We start from the raw sequence: 18445 nt of genomic DNA, 5'->3' as shown, positions 1-18445 counted from the left end.
ATAAACCGTGCGTTAGGACAAGATTTATGAGCATCTGCGGGCACCTATAGTCCCTGATCGCCACCCTGGGGCCTTGTTTCTGTTGTTCTTTTGCCGCTCGCGGCCGAACCGGCCCTCTTCTCCACACACCGCGCTCGAATCACGCGCGAGTACCAACGAGATTCGATTTCTTGGTCGAACACGGGTTCTGATTTGTTTCATCGACAAAGTGAAATTCTTTAGAAGCATCTCTGATCGAGCAATAATCGTTTCTATCTCATTTTCTGTAATTCCGTTTGAAGATCGCTCGAACAATTTTCCATAAAAGGAGCAACCACCGCTTATCGCCGAATCTCTCATCGAACGACGAACACCAGAAAGCGGACTCGCTCTGAAATTTCTATAACAGCGGGCAACGTGGCGGCAACACGAGCCATCAATCCACGTCTACCGGTCCACCCACGAGCGAGCATCGAAGAAACGCACAAGCGGCGATCGTCTTACGATCGAAACTCCGGTAGGCAACGCGCGCGATGCATCATCCGTTTATCGTATCACCGGGAGCCGGGTGCTCAGGAAAGTCTGATTCTCGTGTACTTTTACGTGCCGTTGCACGGATTCGTCATTAGTTTATCTCGCACGATTCTCACGGGCGAGGGCGTATCAGCCGCCGAGCCTATACCGATTATTCTTCGGGACGCCTAGCTTCGTTTTGCGATAGCCTCGACACGTTCTACTTTATCAGGAACGAAAAAGCCGCACCATCGCGGCGGTTCGGTCTCTTCTCGCTCGTTAGCGACTACGAGGCCGATAGTCTCTGAGGAAACTAAGGATAGTTCTCCTTTGTTCCGAGTTAACTTATGGGGATCGTCGACTTTCTGTTCTCTATGCGATCTACTTAGATACGGCAGAGACTCGGTCTTCATTCCTATCGTTGGTATCGAAACGTAAGTAACATTAAGAAGGTTGGAAGATTAGAACGCTTAGATTGCAGATGTGTCTTGTTACTATATGATTCTATATATTCTTTCTGGTTACCTGAATTTTGTATCCCTTATTAGATCCCTGTTGCTCTTCGATGCTCCTCGATTGTGTGTTCTCGCAATTTCTCACTACCATCACTCTCTATGAATCTCCTATTCTAGGCAAACCTAGAGGATAATTCATCCACATCGATAAACACTCGAAACATTCTCAAAAGTTCTGCATTGCTGCGTCTACTTATTCGCGCGAATGAGACAACACACGACTGCTTCGTTCTTATTTACGAGGATAATAACGATTTCCGAGTCGATACGTACATGAATGACAAATATCGAGAGGACAGTCTGGGATGCTGGGAGCTGGGTTACGTTTGCTTGGGTGGCCATCGCTATTCTCCACCAGCGGAGTAAGCCGTGCGCGCAACGACGTTGTAAATTGACGCGTTTACCGATAAACTGGCGTGTAGCGAATGAACTGCGAATTAATCAGCCGTCGGAGTGGGGCCGCGGGCTACGACATCGTAAACGGGACGGGGGAATATGTTTTATTCAAATTACGGTACAGGTGGACCCGTGCGCTCTGCCCAATGATCAGTAGGGATCTTTATCAACTGATCGCTATGGATCACTGTGATCAACACCGGTAAATTATACTTTTCGTCGAGATTTGTGGAAAAGTAATCGCCCAGGAGAAATTACGAGACACCTGGAGTGATCTGAGAAGGCAAATGGAGCTATCGACTGTTCGCAATGTATTTCAGCTTCAGAACAGAATATTATACAATTAAATAAAAAGAGTATTTAAGATCGATTAAAATAAAAATCGAATGCTCCTTAAGTGAAGCGAGATATCCTCTTCTTGGTCTGCTACTTATCGAAAAGTTATTGCCATCGAGCACCTATAGTTAACGTGTATTCGATCGATTTCTGGAGCACATGACAGACATACGATCTTCAATAAGTATTATTTAACGATACCGTGAATTGCAAGCGGGTATCTTCGAAATTCGCGGTTATTTTTCCGTACGGACATACGAAACGAACGCTCGCGGGTCTGTTTCGAAACAACCAGTTCCACCAAAACGTCCGTATTTACGCGACGATGCTTCAGGAAATGCGAGGTACGTATTTAGCCGGTCGATTACCACCAGGAAGTTTCGAGCCCTTGGGTGGTCGTGACCGAGTGCGCCGTTCGAAATTCTGATAAACGATTGAGAACGAGCCTAGGGATCATCGAGAACCTCTGTTCGATGTGTTTCACGTAGTTATTTTTCTTCCGGAAATCGTTGATTTCCATCTACCTTGCGTGCAAGATTCGCGTGCAAAATTTATTCGCAAAATTTACTCCTGTCAAATTTGCATTTTGACAAGTTGGATAAAATCTAAGATACTTTTAGGTACTTGATAATTAATCAAGCCTCTCAGAAGCTAAACTGGACATCGCTTTCGTTTCATTTCTAACATCGCTTTTCTGTACCTTTTAATTTACGAAATTGATCAACGTGGTTTCCGAGCGGCTCGATTGTCATATTCATCGGCGATCGAACCACGTGTCCAGAGAAACCATGTAAAGGGAAAACTGTCTTACCTGGAACAGAAAGAAATAGAAAACTTTAGGAGACTAGCGTATCGTTTACGCGCGTTTCATCACGCTCATCGACGCGTTCGCGTGGCTCTCGAAATCTCACGAGGCCAAAGCGGAGGCGTGAGAGCTGAAACTCCCGCTGACCGTAACATCGCCTCGTGTAAATGCGCGTGCATGTGTGCAGCGCGCCTTAAAACCTCGCCATCAAGATTTATCCCCTGGAATATTATCAGGACGTTGGGGGAGTTCGATCGTAAAACGCTGGATCGTAACGCGCCAGCCTTCGAATCGATCCTGAGTCTCCTTCGAGACCCGGGACAGTTCCTTGAACCGATTAAGGCGTTTCTCATTGAACTCTCCTTTATCTGACCTCGTGAAAACTCCAAGCGCTGTTCTTTCTATCTTTCTCGATATCGCTGACTCGAGTACATGACCCAACGTGTAATATCTCTCTTAACGTTGCCGGTATTCGAGCGCAATTACGGCGCACGAATAATTAACATCGGTGCCAAACAGAAACATTGACATGGACACGATGAAGAGAAAGAACCTTGAACGAAGATCGCGAAGAGACTCGGAAATTTACAGCTGTACGTAAGGCGACAGAAAAAACGAAGATCTTTTACGAGCGAGACTCGCGATTCGATAGCGATGATCATCAGGCGCAATAGCACGTTTGATCGCGAAATTATGCGTCGATGGCTATCGATCTTGCGAAGAAGGCAAACAGCTCGTTCGTAATCTTAGCCTCTATTACGAGGGCAGCGTTCTCGAAGGTCTGCAAATCACTATCTTTCCCAGCTGTGCGAACACGGTGATCCTTTACGCGTGAAACCAGCGTATTTGCGGCATAATCGCGAGGAACAGCGCCTATGAAAGCGATCCCCGCACGTGGTAACTCTTCTGTCGGAGAAGGAAAGCGTGCAAAATCTGCCGTTTCATGGCGATACGCCGCCTCCAGCTATTCTCGTCAGCCAGGGAATTTACGTTTTGAATGGCGAATATTCAAAGTGACTTATGATCTCGTTGAAATTCGCGTTAATGCCCTAGCCGCTTGCATTGTTCTATTTTCAATATGTACATACGTAATTAATAAGAAAGAAACTACATATAAACTGTATAAAACGAAAGTATATTTTGTCCTTTTAACTACACGAAATACACGAACATATTCAATACAATACAATACAAATACAATACAATAACACAATAATAATATCCTGTCATTTCATTCGTCTTTATAACTCTATAACTGCAATTCTGAAATTAGAAATCTCATAGACCAGTAGCTTAACAAATTTTTATCTTCCCATTCTCCAAACACCGAAAGAGACGTCCAATTGAAAATGATGTCCAGTCATCGAATCGACTTGCCGCTTCGTCAACTTGCTTTCACCCAAGAACCGTACGAATCACAGAACAAACACTCGTAGAAAAATTGTTGGAAGTTGAAAATCGGAAACCACAGAATAGGCTAGGTCCACGTCTTGGCGAACTTGTAATCGCGAACATCGTCTTCGGTGCGGTGCGGTGCGGCGCGAGGGTGCCGCTGGTTGTGTTGCGTAACGCTGGCGCCAGGCCGCAGCGCCGCGGGGCCCAGCAATGACTCACCGAGACGAAGAACACTGGCCGAGGCTGACCCACCTATCGCGCAACCGAGGACCCGTCCAAGGTGCCTCGGAGACAGTTCGTGAGAGTGACTTGTTCGTCAGGACGATACGCGCCGGCTGACCTATTTTTTATTCCGTTTTGCGGCGGCCCATTCTTATCGCTGCCTCTTACGAGCCGACCGCCTCTGGAAGGACTTCGGAGAGGGAGAGAGAGAGAGAGAGAGAGAGAGAGAGAGAGAGACAGTACCAGTTTGAGTTTTCTGGGGAAAGCTCGGTCGACCTTGACGCCAACTGCGATTCTTGACCCCCGAGGATGAAGAACACCTTACTGCCACTTCGATGATGCTTCAGCGATGACTATATGACACTTATGGAGCGTAATTTCTATAGCTTGAAAGCAAGAGCACTCGTTAAGAAATCTTCAGCTCTTCAAAAGCGAATTTATTAGGACCAAAAGAAGATAATTATTCTTTAGTTTCTATTTGTGTCTCCATGACTACACGTAGTCATTGGATTTTAAGGTTAAGTATTTAGCAAAGGATCTCATACAGTCAAAGATATTTATTCAACCTAATATCGATTGTACGCTTTAAAAAGGAAGAAAAATCGCTGGAACAAGTAACACTAGGTTTGAGAACGAAGCCATGTACTACTTTTTCTTCGAACCACGTTTCGATCCTCGTGGTTCCCACAAATTCAAACCGCACCTGGTTCAAACTCCACCAGAAATTCAAATTGCCGACTCGTCTTCGAAATAACGATCCAAGTGGCGAGTACAGAATCCACCTACGCTGCAACGATCGCGAAACTTTCAAAGTTACGGAGAAAGGCGAGCGGTTGGGTGAAATTCCTAGAGGTTGCGTAATCGAGATGGCGAGGGAGATGACCAGAACTAATAAAAGGGCGGCGGAGACGATCTCGTGGAGGAGATCCGGCGGCACGGGAGCCGAAACGACGACGGGGTCTTTATTGCGCCGGGCCAGGATATAAAACTGCGGGTTACAAGGCTGAGCGAGCTCTGGCAAAACAGCTCGCAGTCGAGAGAGCCGGTCCACCGGGTTCGCGATCTCGTCGACCGACTACTTTCTTTCTCGGCCTCACGCGGCATCTCACGAGCAGTCTGACCTAAATGATCGCCGAATGTTCGCTTCGTTCGGGTTACTCGCTTTTATTTTAACGAAGCTGTTGCTGCTCCCTCGCGTACAAGTTGCTTTTCCATAGTTCGACCTTGTATTCCATCCACGCGTTAATCTATGAAAGGTTTTTTGCAATTTCGAGAAGAACAACAGCGATCGATACGATCCAAACGAATCGTACGGCGCGTAGAATACCGTGCCTTTCGACCAAGAAATCTCGCTCGTTATCGAAGGAAGGCAAAGATATCGCGGCTGGCAAATAACGCTTCGGTTCACGAGGAAGAGGCTGGCGCGCGAGCACAGTAATATGAACGCGATAATATTAATCACGGTTTCTTCTCGCGGAAGGAAGGATTATTACGGCAGAGGTGCAATCTACTAGTGGTCCCGCGCGCATCTACCGATGGCACCGCTATCGATCATTCTCCACCGCGGCGTAATACCATTGTCGAGCATGACTAATTGCCAGAGTGACCGAGTACCACGCTTGCCAATTGTAATTAACCGTCGCCCCGAGTGGAGAAGACCTTCCTTCCAACTCACGAGGGATCCCCCTTGCTGTTTCCCTTCGAGGGACAGCCGGAAGATCGAGGATCGACCGAGCCGCGGGAATAAAAAACGATGAAATTCGTGCGCGCGCGCACGCCGACGACGACCCGTTATACGCGACCGGTCGCAGACTCTCGGTATGTAATTAGAGGACTCGCAAGGACTCACGGGAGCCGCAGCCCGTGCAAAGGCCGCGGCGAATTTCCGTCGCAAATCGAATTTGCACGGTCGAATTTCCAATTTCTCCGGGGGCGATTTGCATAATTTATCGGACGTAAAATCTGCGTAATGCGACGTTCAACGAGGACGCGCGTTCCTACAGCGCTGACACGCCACTATCGAAATTACATCGGGCCACGAATTAACGTAACGAGCTGACGTCGTCGTCGTCTTTCGATTCCAGTGTCCCCGTCGATGAATTCGTACAGGTCGTTTCACAGGATATGTTTCATGGACGAAAGTAAAAACGTGGAATCGCACGTTTGAATGATCGTGTAACGAGTCCGATAGCCGAATTGCCAATATCGCGGCGCTCCCGTGGTTATTTCGCTATCTTCAAGAGGCTACCTTGAGGCTGAACGTAGATCTTTTCGTTCGTCGAAAAATTCCTCGTGGTTTCTGCATTCTTTGGTAATCTCCACCAATAACTTGGTGAGATATCTCGACGATGTCACCGGTGTTGAGCAAGCAATGGTTCGCTTCAGGAGTAAACTTAAATTTGTCACGGAGAATTTCGTAAGACGCATTCTTCGATGTCCAAACTTTTTAGCGACAAATTTAAACGAGCATGAAATCATCAGGAAGATCAAAATATTTAATCAAACCAAACGAAAAATCACAATTTATAAAACGTTTCTGAAAATCGTATAATATAGAAACATTTCGTAGCAGCCGATAGATCGATGGATCTCGAGAAGCAAGCCGGAGGAAAATCGCGGATTCCTAACCACAGGCCGTGATTACTAGCGTCGCGACACGGCAGTGTGATATGCAGTGTCGAAAGCGACACCTCGTCGTGACAGAAACGTGACTACCAAAGGTCAGCGATGATGAAGGGAAGCGCAGCAGCACGCTCACCGGTGGAAAGGTGATCGACGCTCGATCGAGGGGGAGACTCGCGTACGCGTGGAATCGGCGGCGCTCGATGAATCTTGGCGAGGGACAACGTCCCCTTTAATTAGCGTATAAGAGGCGGCTCACACGGTGTGACTGATTGTCAGATCGTGCGTCGCCGAGGAAGTAACCAACTCGACTCTGAATCTGAAACGATGCAAGAGGCCGAGGAACCGACACGGAAAATTACAAAAATCGATGATTGGCGAGGAGCGAGCACGCCGAGCGGGTCCGTGCTGTTCGTGCTCTCGGGTAGCCCCAGCAAAAACCAACAAACGAGTTTCCCCTGGTGGCTACCTCTGTCTTCCACCTTCTACATGCGAACTCGAACGACCAACGACGATTCGTAAGCGATTCCCGTAGTCGCCGGCGGCCAGAATGCCTCGAAAATACGGGCTCCTCTTCCCCGGGCCAACGTCGATATAGAAACTCGTTTCATCGCTGCTCGACCTTCCCCGGCGAGAATCTTCTTCTTCCGGGCTTCTCTCCGACCACGGCGACGCGACGCTTCACGGCCTCGATAACGATCTGCCACCACCGTGCTGTCCCGGAATGTGTGCCAGCCTCGTTGCCCGTTGCCCGTTGCTCGTCCGTCACGCGCCGCGCGCGACAAAACACCGTCACGATCGATATTCGGACCTCCATCGACTGCCGCTCTCACGGTACTCCTTTCTTTTCCCAATCGCCGTTAAGTTTCGTGGAATGCTGGACTACTGGTCGTGATTGGTAGCACTTGTTTCTTACAGGGTTGTATCTTAATGGGACATTCAAGGTTATTTATTTGCTTGCAACGCATTAAAAATATTTTCTCTCAAAGATGGTCCATTCCGAATGAAAATTTAGAGATTTTTTTCACAGCTGTCTAGTAGGAGTAAACGACAGTTGCCGACAAAATGAATCGGCGGTACAATAACCTCCGGGAGTTTTCTCCCCTTGACGGGTTCCTGTAGCTGCTGTCGAACGAGCGGGCAGTAAATCGACCGCTCGGCTCATGTCTTCCGTCCCTCCTCGTCGCGCGAAGGCGTATACCGAACGAAAGCGTTCGATCAGAAAAACTGTCGGCGAGGCGTACACGTCGCATCGCGAACCACTATGTACGAAGATACGTCAAGATTACAAAGATTAATCTCCTACGGGAAGGAGAAACGCGTTCTCTGAAAAATTGCCGCTAAATTCATCGAACCGTCGAATAACTTTGTTCGCGATAGAAAAGAATGTTTCGGAAACTCTAGACAGAACACGCCCGAGTTTTCTTTTCCATTTTCATTGCGTTCCAATAACGTTGCATCTCGCAATTTCTATAAACTTGCGTTCCGAAATTGTACTCTCCTCGCGTTTTAAATTTATTTCCTAAGTATAGGCGCCACGTAAAAAGCTTTCCTCGATAGTTCGATAAAGAAACTCATAGCGTTCGTGATACTTTTAACAACAGTTTATCGCCTTGTTCGAGGTCTCTTGCCGAGCTTCGTGCATTTTCATAATTTCATCGAGGCCGGGTCTATCAATTAGATAAAGAGCACGGGTGTTGGGTATCTAATGGAAAGTCCGGTCCGCGAGATCCATTAGACGATAGCGTTTCTGGTATTTTCGACAATAACTCAGCAACCTTGTTACCGAGTTGATATCTATGCATCGGCTTTTAGCGGGAAGCGTATTAAACGAAACGGTTAAATTAGAAGAACCACAAACTGTCGGTATAAATCCCGGTGATAAGATATATCTGCAGATAAAACGAGTCGACGCCGCAGAAAGCTTTCCAGTGAAAATAATTTCAAACGTGTTAACGATCGTTGAATAGAAACCAGATGACATTAAAAGAATTGTCATTGGCTTTAACTGCGCGAATGATGAACGTGTCCCGTTTGTTTATGCCTGACTGAGATTTTCTTTCTTTTTCGAGATACGTGACTGGTACCAGCGACAATGATCTATCTCGTGTTCCTTAACAAACCTATGTATTTAATAATAAGATTCTCCCTTCCTCGTAGCAACAACTGTTACTCCAAGCTTCGCTGAAGCAACAACGAGAAAGTTGTTGTCGCATGGTACGAAAAGTATCCAACGGATATCAGCTTGTAGAAACAGCTTGTCTACATTGAAGCAACGTAATCAGAGGGGCACTTGGATTTCGTTTCGTTTTCAAAGCGATATTTCTTCCTACTAACAAATTTTCCATGCGCAAATTCGTAGCGTAACGAACGACAACCCGTACATTTCGCAGGAACATTTGTTTCTGTTGCATCGCGTAACCGTGTACTTGTTATTTTTGCCAGGCAGCAAACAGCGATATTTGTTCACGGCAACGAAAAAGCACAAAGACGTAGAGAAACATTGGGCAACAAGCGGCAGCTTTTTCAGGAAACATGCAACCTCGATAAAAAGATTCTCGTTGTTGGTTGCGCGAGGACGCAGCTTTGGAATCCTGCGTACACCGGAACTCACACAGACGACTGGAAAACAAATCAATCGTCGTCGATGCAGAAGCATTCCTATCCCATCGAGCGAACTCCCACAGCAAGCATCGTCGACCAAACGAACGAAAACGCCAGTGTTGTACGAAAAAAAGCGTCCGCAGGGCGCACGAAGGCTGGAACTCGTATCAGGCCGAGGCTTTAGAGAGCAGTAAAGCATCGAGTGGAAACGTCGTCCGTGGATCCCGCGACGCGAACAGCCGCAGGCAGTGGCATAACGAATGTCCGGTAAAACATGACCGCTCGCTCGAAACGCGATGCGCCATGCCGAGGGATCGGGCGGACGCGAGTCGCGAGCCCTGCAAGGACGACCACGAGAGAAGAGTACAGTACCGGGATACGGCAGTTTAGACATCGATTTGCAAGGGAAACTCGATAGAAGAGAACTGCTGCAGGTCGTCGTTATGCGCAGCCAAAAGAAAAAGGCCTGCGCTCCTGTTCGCTCGATGTCCGCGCGGCGCCCCCTTGGTCGTAGCCTCTCGGAATTTACGAGCCGGCAGACAGCGAGGATCGACGACCGATACACGTCCAGATCCTATCTAACGGGTGTCGTCCGCGAAACTGACTTACGAACTGACGCAACCAGTCGGTTTGCGAGAGGGATCACGAGATACGCGGTGGTTCGTGGAAAGATCTGCGAGACGACGTTCTCTCAGATTTAAAGGCACGAAGGGTGGAGTTCCAGGCCGAGTTGGTTCCTTAAATCGAGCGGTGCTTAAGACGACGTAAGATCGATCGTATCGCTCACTGTGTACACGATAAAATGGACTACTGTACAGAACGACTGTACAGTAGTCCATTAGCAAACTATACAAACCGCCAATAATCACAGTAATCGTATTTACGATTTTCTTAATAATACCACCACGCTACGCGTCGATATCAAAGGGACGGTCGCACAGGATAGTCGCGCAACGGTTGCCTGAATTTCGCATCAGTCCGATATCAGGCAGGTTGTCGCACGGTCTAATTTGCTTATCGGGAGAAAGAGAGTGTTGCGGCTGGAGCGCCGGCGAAAAGGCATCACGGCAAATTAATAAAGGCCAGCCGACGGGATAAGATACGGGTCCGTGACGGGAAGACGAAAAGTGCAACGACATGGCGAGCCACCGCAACAAGATTCACAGATCCTCTTAATCGATGACGCTGCAATTTATCTCGCGATCGTGGCGTTACGCGCGCTAACCCCGCGCCGATCATGTCCGTCGTGGAACGTTCGATTGTATAACGCGTTGCGCAAGAAGACCGCGCGGAATCCTCCGGCGACTTTTCGCCGCGTCCACCCTACTGGTAGCTGCTTGACGGGCTATCTGCAACGAGAGCAGAGGAGAAAAGAAGAGAGAGAGAAAGAGAGAGAGAGAAAGCGAAACGGGCAGGAGGAAACACGGTGGTGATCTCGCGGGAACAGCGAGGGAGGAGTAGCGAGAGAAGAAGGGAGGAAAACGGAAAGGGAGAGGGAGGAAGAGAGAAAGAGCACATCAAAAGAGCACGACATTGGTCGGGCTCCCTGGAGACCCGGTGGCGGCGAGGGCAACCGAGGCCAGGAGCCACCTCGTGTATCGGTATGAGGACGAGGAACGAGTCATCGAGGTAGTCCGGCCGATTCCTGGTAGGGCCGGCTAAGACGTGCCTCGAGAGACAACTAACCGGCAGTGCTATGCCGTCTGGACCAGCTCCTCCTCGATATGACGCTTTGTATCTTCTCCTCCTCCTCCTCTTCCTCCTCCTCCTCCTCGTTGACTCGCTCTCTCGGTGTCCTGGCTTCGTTCCTCCGTTTTCTTCCGTCTCGTACGCGTCGCCTCGCTCGCAGCAGACTGGCAGGCAACTCCGTGCTGTCAGAAAAAGATGATTCTCCGTTGCACGTGCAGATAGCAAATCACGGTTGCATCGCTCGACCCTGTCGCATATCGGAGAACGTCCTCGTACGGTCGCCGCTTTAGTTATGCTCGCGCGATGTGCGAAAATCGTGTTTATTTATAAGTTGCCACAACGTTTGGCAGGTTTCGACTGGATCTCTCTGAGTTTGTCGGAAAAATATAAGATACGATCTCCGAGTAGCAGCCTAACTCACCTTTCGCTCAATGAAGACCTCGTTCGTCGAAAGCCAAAAGGTCATGCTCCTTTTAAAGACGTACTTGGTAGAACTTGAAAAGGGACCGAGGCGCCAACGTCGTGCGAAAAGTGATCGAGTCTTCCGTTTCCTCGACCGATCTCTGTTCGAGGAGTAAGTAGAGGTAGAAGGCATAGCGAATGACGAAGCACCTGTAATGCTTGTCCTCGACGAGGCACTCGGCGCTCTAGCACAATTATCATCCATTTACCGGCCATCAAGCAGTTAGGAACGATTACGGCTATCATAGTCGGTTTCGTCAGCGACGCTCGAGCAAACGAGGGTGACGGACGACCGGTCGTAATGGCGCTCGTCGCGCGTAGCCCATCAAACGATTAGCGGATCCACCTGTCATCGTAGATCCCAACCGCTCCCAGCGACGCAGCCCCATTATCATCGCATCAAGGCGCCCTAATGCCGCGTATCCGCTCTACACCGATCGCACAGGCTCGATTCCTTCGTGAAACTCGCTTGTTCGACCTTACGAAACGCTTTTAACAACTAGGATACACGCTTTTTCAGCAAAATGTCACGATACCCAACGAGAGATCGAGATCTCTTGACCTATGAGAAATGACGTAACGTATGCAAATGCTGCATCTATTAACCCTTTGCATTCGAAATTTCATCCCGATTAGTTTATTCTCGGTAAACAATTATTAACACCGATATATTTATATTAAATTAAAAGAGCACAGGAGAGAATGAATTTTATACAATAAAACTGGAAAGAAACGGAAGAAATAGAATAATCTACTCGAACAGTGGATCGCAAAAGATCTCTTTCCTCCGAAAACAGAACGTTACCGTTACGCGCCACCCCATCTACGGCTATTATTTACGACTGAATGTTGTATTTTATCGAACGCTTATTTCACGCAGCAAAACGATTAACGAGCCGACGAGGAAAAAGCTGGAACCGGCAGAAAAATATCTAATCTTGACGCCGCGGCGCGTCCTGAACGTCGTAAAACATTTCCCGCGTCGACAGATCCGTCAGCTGATTGCGCCAACGAATTTTTACCGGAGCACTTCTTGTGCCGGGGGGATACCGCGCGCCGGTTGCGCCACGGCGACACACGTATACGTATGTATGGGTGAAACGCGAGGCGACCAACCGAAGGTAGACCGGAGGTTTTGCGCAGGAGGACGAACGAGGACCCCAGTGTTCTTCTCTCAGTTTCATCTCTTTTCTTCGTTCGCCTTCTCTCTTTTTCCCTCAACCGTGGCCAATGAATGCCGATCCACTGATGCGTCGTCGGCTGGTTTGACGAGGCCTGATGGATGCTCCTGGAATCCCGGGACTCCGCTCGGACGCGAGCACGCAACGAGCAAAATCGCGGTTTAAATCGGCAACACGCGCGGTTAGATATTCCCCGGACCGGTCAGACCCCGATACAAACGATCGCCGCCCCTATTGTGTGTATCGGACAGTGTACACCTAAGCCAGCCACGGTCCGTTTCGATAGAGCTGGAAATACCGGCCAGCGAACCGATATCGCCGCTCGATCCATCAGGACCTGGATTCCTGTCAAGACTGGTTCCTCCTCAGAGAATGCTGACACTGGTGCTCGTCTCGCGAGCGCAACCACGCCAAGCGCGAACTTTCGTCGGTATTTGGAGAACCGTATCAAAGCTACACGATGTCTAATTCGTTTACGAAGAATATTAGATACACGCGAAATTCATAAATTTTGATGTCATCGAGAAGAATTTCTTTGTAGAATTTGCGAAATTGGTACTGTAACAGAATATTGCTCTCATGGATGTACGAAACACCCATATCCATGATAAGTGATATTAATGCGTTCAAGATATAGAATTTAGGATAGTTAGCCTAATCCAATTTCGTTTAATAGCATTACGGTGGAATCTTTGATCCGTAACATCGACAACTCCACCCAGCCTATGACGCAGGATATCTTTTCATCGATAATTCAAACCGGAATAGGCCCTGTGATAAAATTCTCCTATTGAGGGTTCTGAGGAGGGCACGAAGCGACACAGGTCGCTGCCGCGAGTGATTTACCGAGGAGTAAATTCAGACGAGCACCGAGTCTAATTAAGATCCGAGTGGCTGGTCACAGGACCGTTCTGGAAACGAATCATACATTTGTTACGAGCTTACGCAAAAGAGGAGCAGTTTCGAGGAAACAAATTAGCGTCCCGTTCGGTCCAATTATTCCGCGCTTTGAGGAAGTGGCGTGAAAAGCCGCGCGCCGTGACTTCTATTTTCGCGCTTTCGTTCCGCCGCGATGTAACAGAATGAGGAATGAGGCCAATTAAGCACTATATCATTAGCGGCGACGCGGCCGAGACAAAGTTCGTTTTCCTGCCGAGTAAATCATCCGCGGCTTTTGCTTAGCTAAAACCAACGCTCACTCGATGCTTTAATGGTACTCGCGCACGGATTTCAGCGTTTTGTGGCGTCTGATGGATTATGACATTGAACAGATCTGTTTCTGATCTTCGGAATGTTCGCCACAACTTTGAATTTGCATCAGACGGTGAACTTGCCAACTGTGTTGGAATCTTCTGCGTTTACGTTAAGCAAAAGCGATACTATTCGATAGCCTTGTTTCAAATTGATGTTTTGACTGTATCTTCGACTACACAGGATCACGGAACGCAACACAACTTGAAATTCTTCGTCTAATGAAACCACACAAATCGCGCTCAAGGCCGTAAATCCCTCGAGAGAAAAAGCTTGCGATCTCATCGGTACAGAGGAAGAGGAGGAGGAAGAGAAACGACGCGTTAAAGGTACAGCTTAGTAGGTAAGAAGAGAAGGAAGACCCATCGGTGGTTGTGCACCGTGCACGCGAACAGCGCGGATCGAAAACGCGAGTAGTATCCCGTGGCGAGATTAGTGAAGCTTCCAAGTTGCCCCATTAAAGAAACGGCGACGTAGCCAACGGATGATTCGTCTAAAAGCGCCGCTTCAGCCCCGACGGATTCGTCCGAATTAATATGCGAGCGTTGGTATCTCTCATCCCGTCTACGCGGCGATATTAAAAGCTTGGGGCCGCGCGCGCGTCGTTAACGCTAAAGCGGTAGCCAAGAAAAATCGCCTAGCCCGATCTGGGAATAATTCATCTGTCAGTACTTGAAAACGGGGCGCGCGCGGCTTATGGGAGGGCGCAGGTGCGCGCCTATTAAACGTCGGCGACGAAAACGAATGACGCGAATAAATCTATTCGTAAATAATTCAAAGCGAGGAAGAGAACGAACGATTGCAAAGGAGTGCCTTTCAGATCGCGCGCCATTATTGTCGTTTCAGCCCGGTGAACCCGGCTCGCAACCCCTGACCTCGCTGCCTATCGATCTGTTGCGAGGATGCTCTTTCGAGCGCATCCAGCGTTGTCAGGCTGGTCGAGTTTTAGGATTCTATTGCTCGAGGTTAATCAGAGAGGTTGTACGAAGGCTGGTGTAATTGCGAGAAGACATCGGAAGAGAAATGCAGACGGTTTAATAGTCGAGCGTGACTGCTTGCAAACACGCTGCTCTTCGATTTTAGGATATTTATTGCTACCTCTTCGATCGAGAATGGCTTTCTAACAAGTTGCAAAGAAGCCCGCGCGATTGCTATTTCTTGACAACGATAGAAATAGGCTATAGGTTAATAATCGATGTCCCACGAGGAGACGCGTAGAATCTCGCGGTACGGCAGGCCACGATTCCCGAGGGAGAGTGGCGCAAGAACGGAACAGGCCCGTCGTCCAAGCAAGCGTCGAACGCATCCACCTAGCTGGGTACCATATTGTAAACGAATCGTCGTACGAGCTAGACGATCGACGTCGAAGAAGAAGAACAGGTGGACGGTAGTAGCTCGCAGCGGCCGTTACCTCCCCGTTTCCGGGAACCGAGAGAGAAAGAGAGAGAGAGAGAAAGAGAGAAGAGAGCGAGGTAAACGGCTGTCCGTGTGTCCAGGTAGGCTAGAATAGTACCTAAACTGCTGGAAAGCCGCGCGGCAGGATCAGTGTGCGCGCGCGGCAGTAACCCAAACGACCGACAATATAGCCTGTACGCGTCGCCGATAGAAAAAGGGGGAGGCGAAGAGGAACGATCTTCCACGTTTCCAAGTCGCGTTATTATCGCTGATCACGTAGCTACTTAGAAGCGGCTCTTCTCTCTCCGTGGCTTTTATACCGTAGGCATCTCTACTGGGCAAGGTAGTCGGGTGAGCCAGCCTGGTTTTACTCGTTCGGTCCCTGCTGCTTCAGCTACCGCATCCTCCTCCCGGCATCTTTCTCCCTCTTACCCTGCCCGATCTTTATTCCACCTCCTTCTACCGCTTCTGCTTTTGCTGCTGCTGTGCTTCTTCTTCTTCCTCCTCCTCCTCCTCCTCCTCCTATGCTGCTGCTTCTGCTGCTGCTGCTACTGGCCTCACCGATCTCGCGCTGGTTCTCATTCCACGCGTTGCGCCAGCGGCTTTGTAGGTATTTGTGCCTCGGTGCAGACGAGCAGTCCCGGCTCGGCCAGACAGCGCTGCGCCTTCGCGAGCTTCCAGGAATTGGTGCGCGCGGGAAGAAAGGAGACGCTTGCCTCGCGGTGTGGAGAAAAGCGCGAGCTGTGACGAACGGGACGAAGAGGGGATCGGAGAAGCCGTAGGGTGACTAGACGGTGGGAACCTTTCCCGGCGAATGAAGGCAACCCGACACGTCCTATCGGCCGGTCTTGTTTTGACGCCGAGTCAGCCGAGGTGCATCGACCTCAAAGGTCGTCGTGCCATCCCTGCCAGACGGAAAAGCAGCCCGATCCTCCGCTTCCGTTGCGCTCGCGCCGGACCCGCACCGCAAAAAGGTAACCCTTCCGCCACGTGTACCGACACCTGCCGTGCTCTGGGAACGCCACGCTCGATCAAGCTTTGCTAAACGTCGCCACTTTTTGGATAACGGGACAAGAACCGTCGTAGAGGACATGTGTGGATACGCTTCTACCGTTAGTTAATAATCTTAGATAATTTCCTGACTATCCTTATTCGCGATTCTTCGTCGAGAATCTAGAACATCGACGCAACTTCCGGCGATCGATCATCGGTGCAACTTCCGGCGTTCGAAGATCGCGACGCGACTACTAACGAGACGAAGCCTGAGAGTGGCTTTCCACATCCCGGTTTCTGCGTCAACTAGCCACAAAGTGGATGCCGTTTCACCCTGACAGGGCGCAGATACGTTTGCTGAAATAGTAGACGCCTGAAAGGAGTTACTTCGTCGATAACGCAATAACGCGTTCCCAGTCGACTCTGGCAACTGGCTTCCGTTTCGTCGTTTTGCGCTTTCAGAGGCGTTAACCGGCTTCGCCGTGGTAATAAATATCGTGCCGGACTTTTAAAGGAATTATTTCCCCGGCGCGGTCGCGGCCATGAGAGAGGGCTTACGAGCTAAATCCGCTTAAATTACATGCACATCGGAGCGATCATTTAGCAAAACAGTAACGCATGCCTTCGACTCTCGGGGCGTCCACGCTGGACGGTGACTTTTATTCACCGGGAAGAGAAGGCCTCTTCCTTCTTTCGCGGTGGGAGAGACGCGAGCTGGACTAGGCACCACAATAACTATCAAGCGGAGCTTATTGTCCTTCCTTCAGGGATGCCCCGGCCAGGGCCAGCCGAGGGGTAGCCCATTGTTGAAGACATACGCGTGTACGTCCGGCAATACGCAGCCGCCTTCTCTCTCGCCGCTCAAGATCTATCGTTGGAATTTGCGTATGTAGATTAACTCCCCTGCCGGGGCCTATTGTTCCCCGAAGAAAGAGGCGAGGACGAGCAGGGGGCCGCGAGTATCTCTCCAGAGGTATACACCCGCTCGTTAAAAGGTGACTTTGCCGGAACACAGAGATGCCGGTGATGAGGAACGCGCTCGGTCTCGGTTCGTTTCAGTTTGCCCGGATATCGCGCCATTGCACTCTCCTTGATAGCTGATTGCACACAGGTAGCGCAAGTATTTACGGAGGAACGATGGCAATTTAGAGGTCAACGTGCGAGCCTATGGATCAACGTTACGACGATTAACGGTTATTTCTATCGAACGACTCGGATTTCAATTTTCTAACGATGGATAGATTTTTCTTAGACACGCGATCAGACACCGCTGTATTCATCGAGAGCGACACGAGAACCAAAGAATCCACGCAAGTGTACTTATTGTATTTTCCTCTTTGTACTATACCACGTTTGTTCCATATCAAACATACCGTGTCTAAACGTGTGTGATAGTCTCTCAGATAGATCAGATGGAAAGAAGCGACCTTAAACGTCAGCCGACAAGGTTTCCATCGAACCGACGGTATCCGGTGATCGGTGACTGCCATTCGCGTGAAATCAGCACGGCGCGGAATTTCTGAAACCTATGCGCACTGCAGGCAAGAAGAACATCGAAGGCTAAAATACAGTGGCAATTACTTCGGCGGCGACATGGCCTGGACCAATTAAAGGCGGAGAGCTCTCGGCGAGCGAGGACATCCCGCGACCCGTGAAATCTAATGCGATCGAACCTCACAGCCACCGGTTCTCTTCTCTTTCTGGCCTCTTCTTCACGGTGTCCGCTCGCCGGAGTACGCGCGTGCGTGTGCGCTCTCGGCTGCGTGCGTGTCCGGGTTCGTAATAAAAAAATTGACGACATCGCCACCGCGCCGGCGACACGACGGCTCCCCGCCGACCAATAGCTATTGATCAGCGGCTCTCTTGTGCCGAGCGTGGCCGACGGCTCTGGAAACCGCGCAACAGATCCTTGGGCCGAGCAATTCGAAAGGGACTGCGCACAAGCTTGCCCCTTTAAAGCTGTTCACAATTTATTTCAAGCACCGCCGTTACAACGCTTCTGTTTCCGTTCACGATCCCACGCTGCTCGAGATTTTCCAACGCATCTTCGATCCAGCGGATTTCAGCTATGCAAAAACGAGAATTTC

General features: G+C 49.5%; 1 protein-coding gene across 5 annotated transcripts in view; it reads right to left on the bottom strand.

Moving 5' to 3' along the window:
- Positions 1-18445, bottom strand: part of LOC138187422 (myocardin-related transcription factor A) — a 299722-nt gene that overhangs the window by 105628 nt on the left and 175649 nt on the right. For 4 of the 5 annotated variants that reach the window (XM_069128318.1, XM_069128234.1, XM_069128565.1 and 1 more), the window contains exon 3: positions 2440-2550. The exons of the other annotated variant lie outside the window; for it this stretch is intronic. In XM_069128318.1, coding sequence (XP_068984419.1) covers positions 2440-2497 — 58 coding nt within the window. In that variant the 5' untranslated portion in view covers positions 2498-2550. The remainder of the gene's footprint in view (positions 1-2439; positions 2551-18445) is intronic. 5 annotated transcript variants of the gene reach the window in all.

This window comes from Bombus flavifrons, chromosome 1 (genome assembly GCF_040668555.2).
Source record: "Bombus flavifrons isolate JBK064 chromosome 1, iyBomFlav1_principal, whole genome shotgun sequence".
NCBI lineage: Eukaryota > Metazoa > Arthropoda > Insecta > Hymenoptera > Apidae > Bombus > Bombus flavifrons.
Note: the sequence above shows the minus strand (reverse complement) of the source record. Positions and strands in the feature narration are given on the sequence as shown.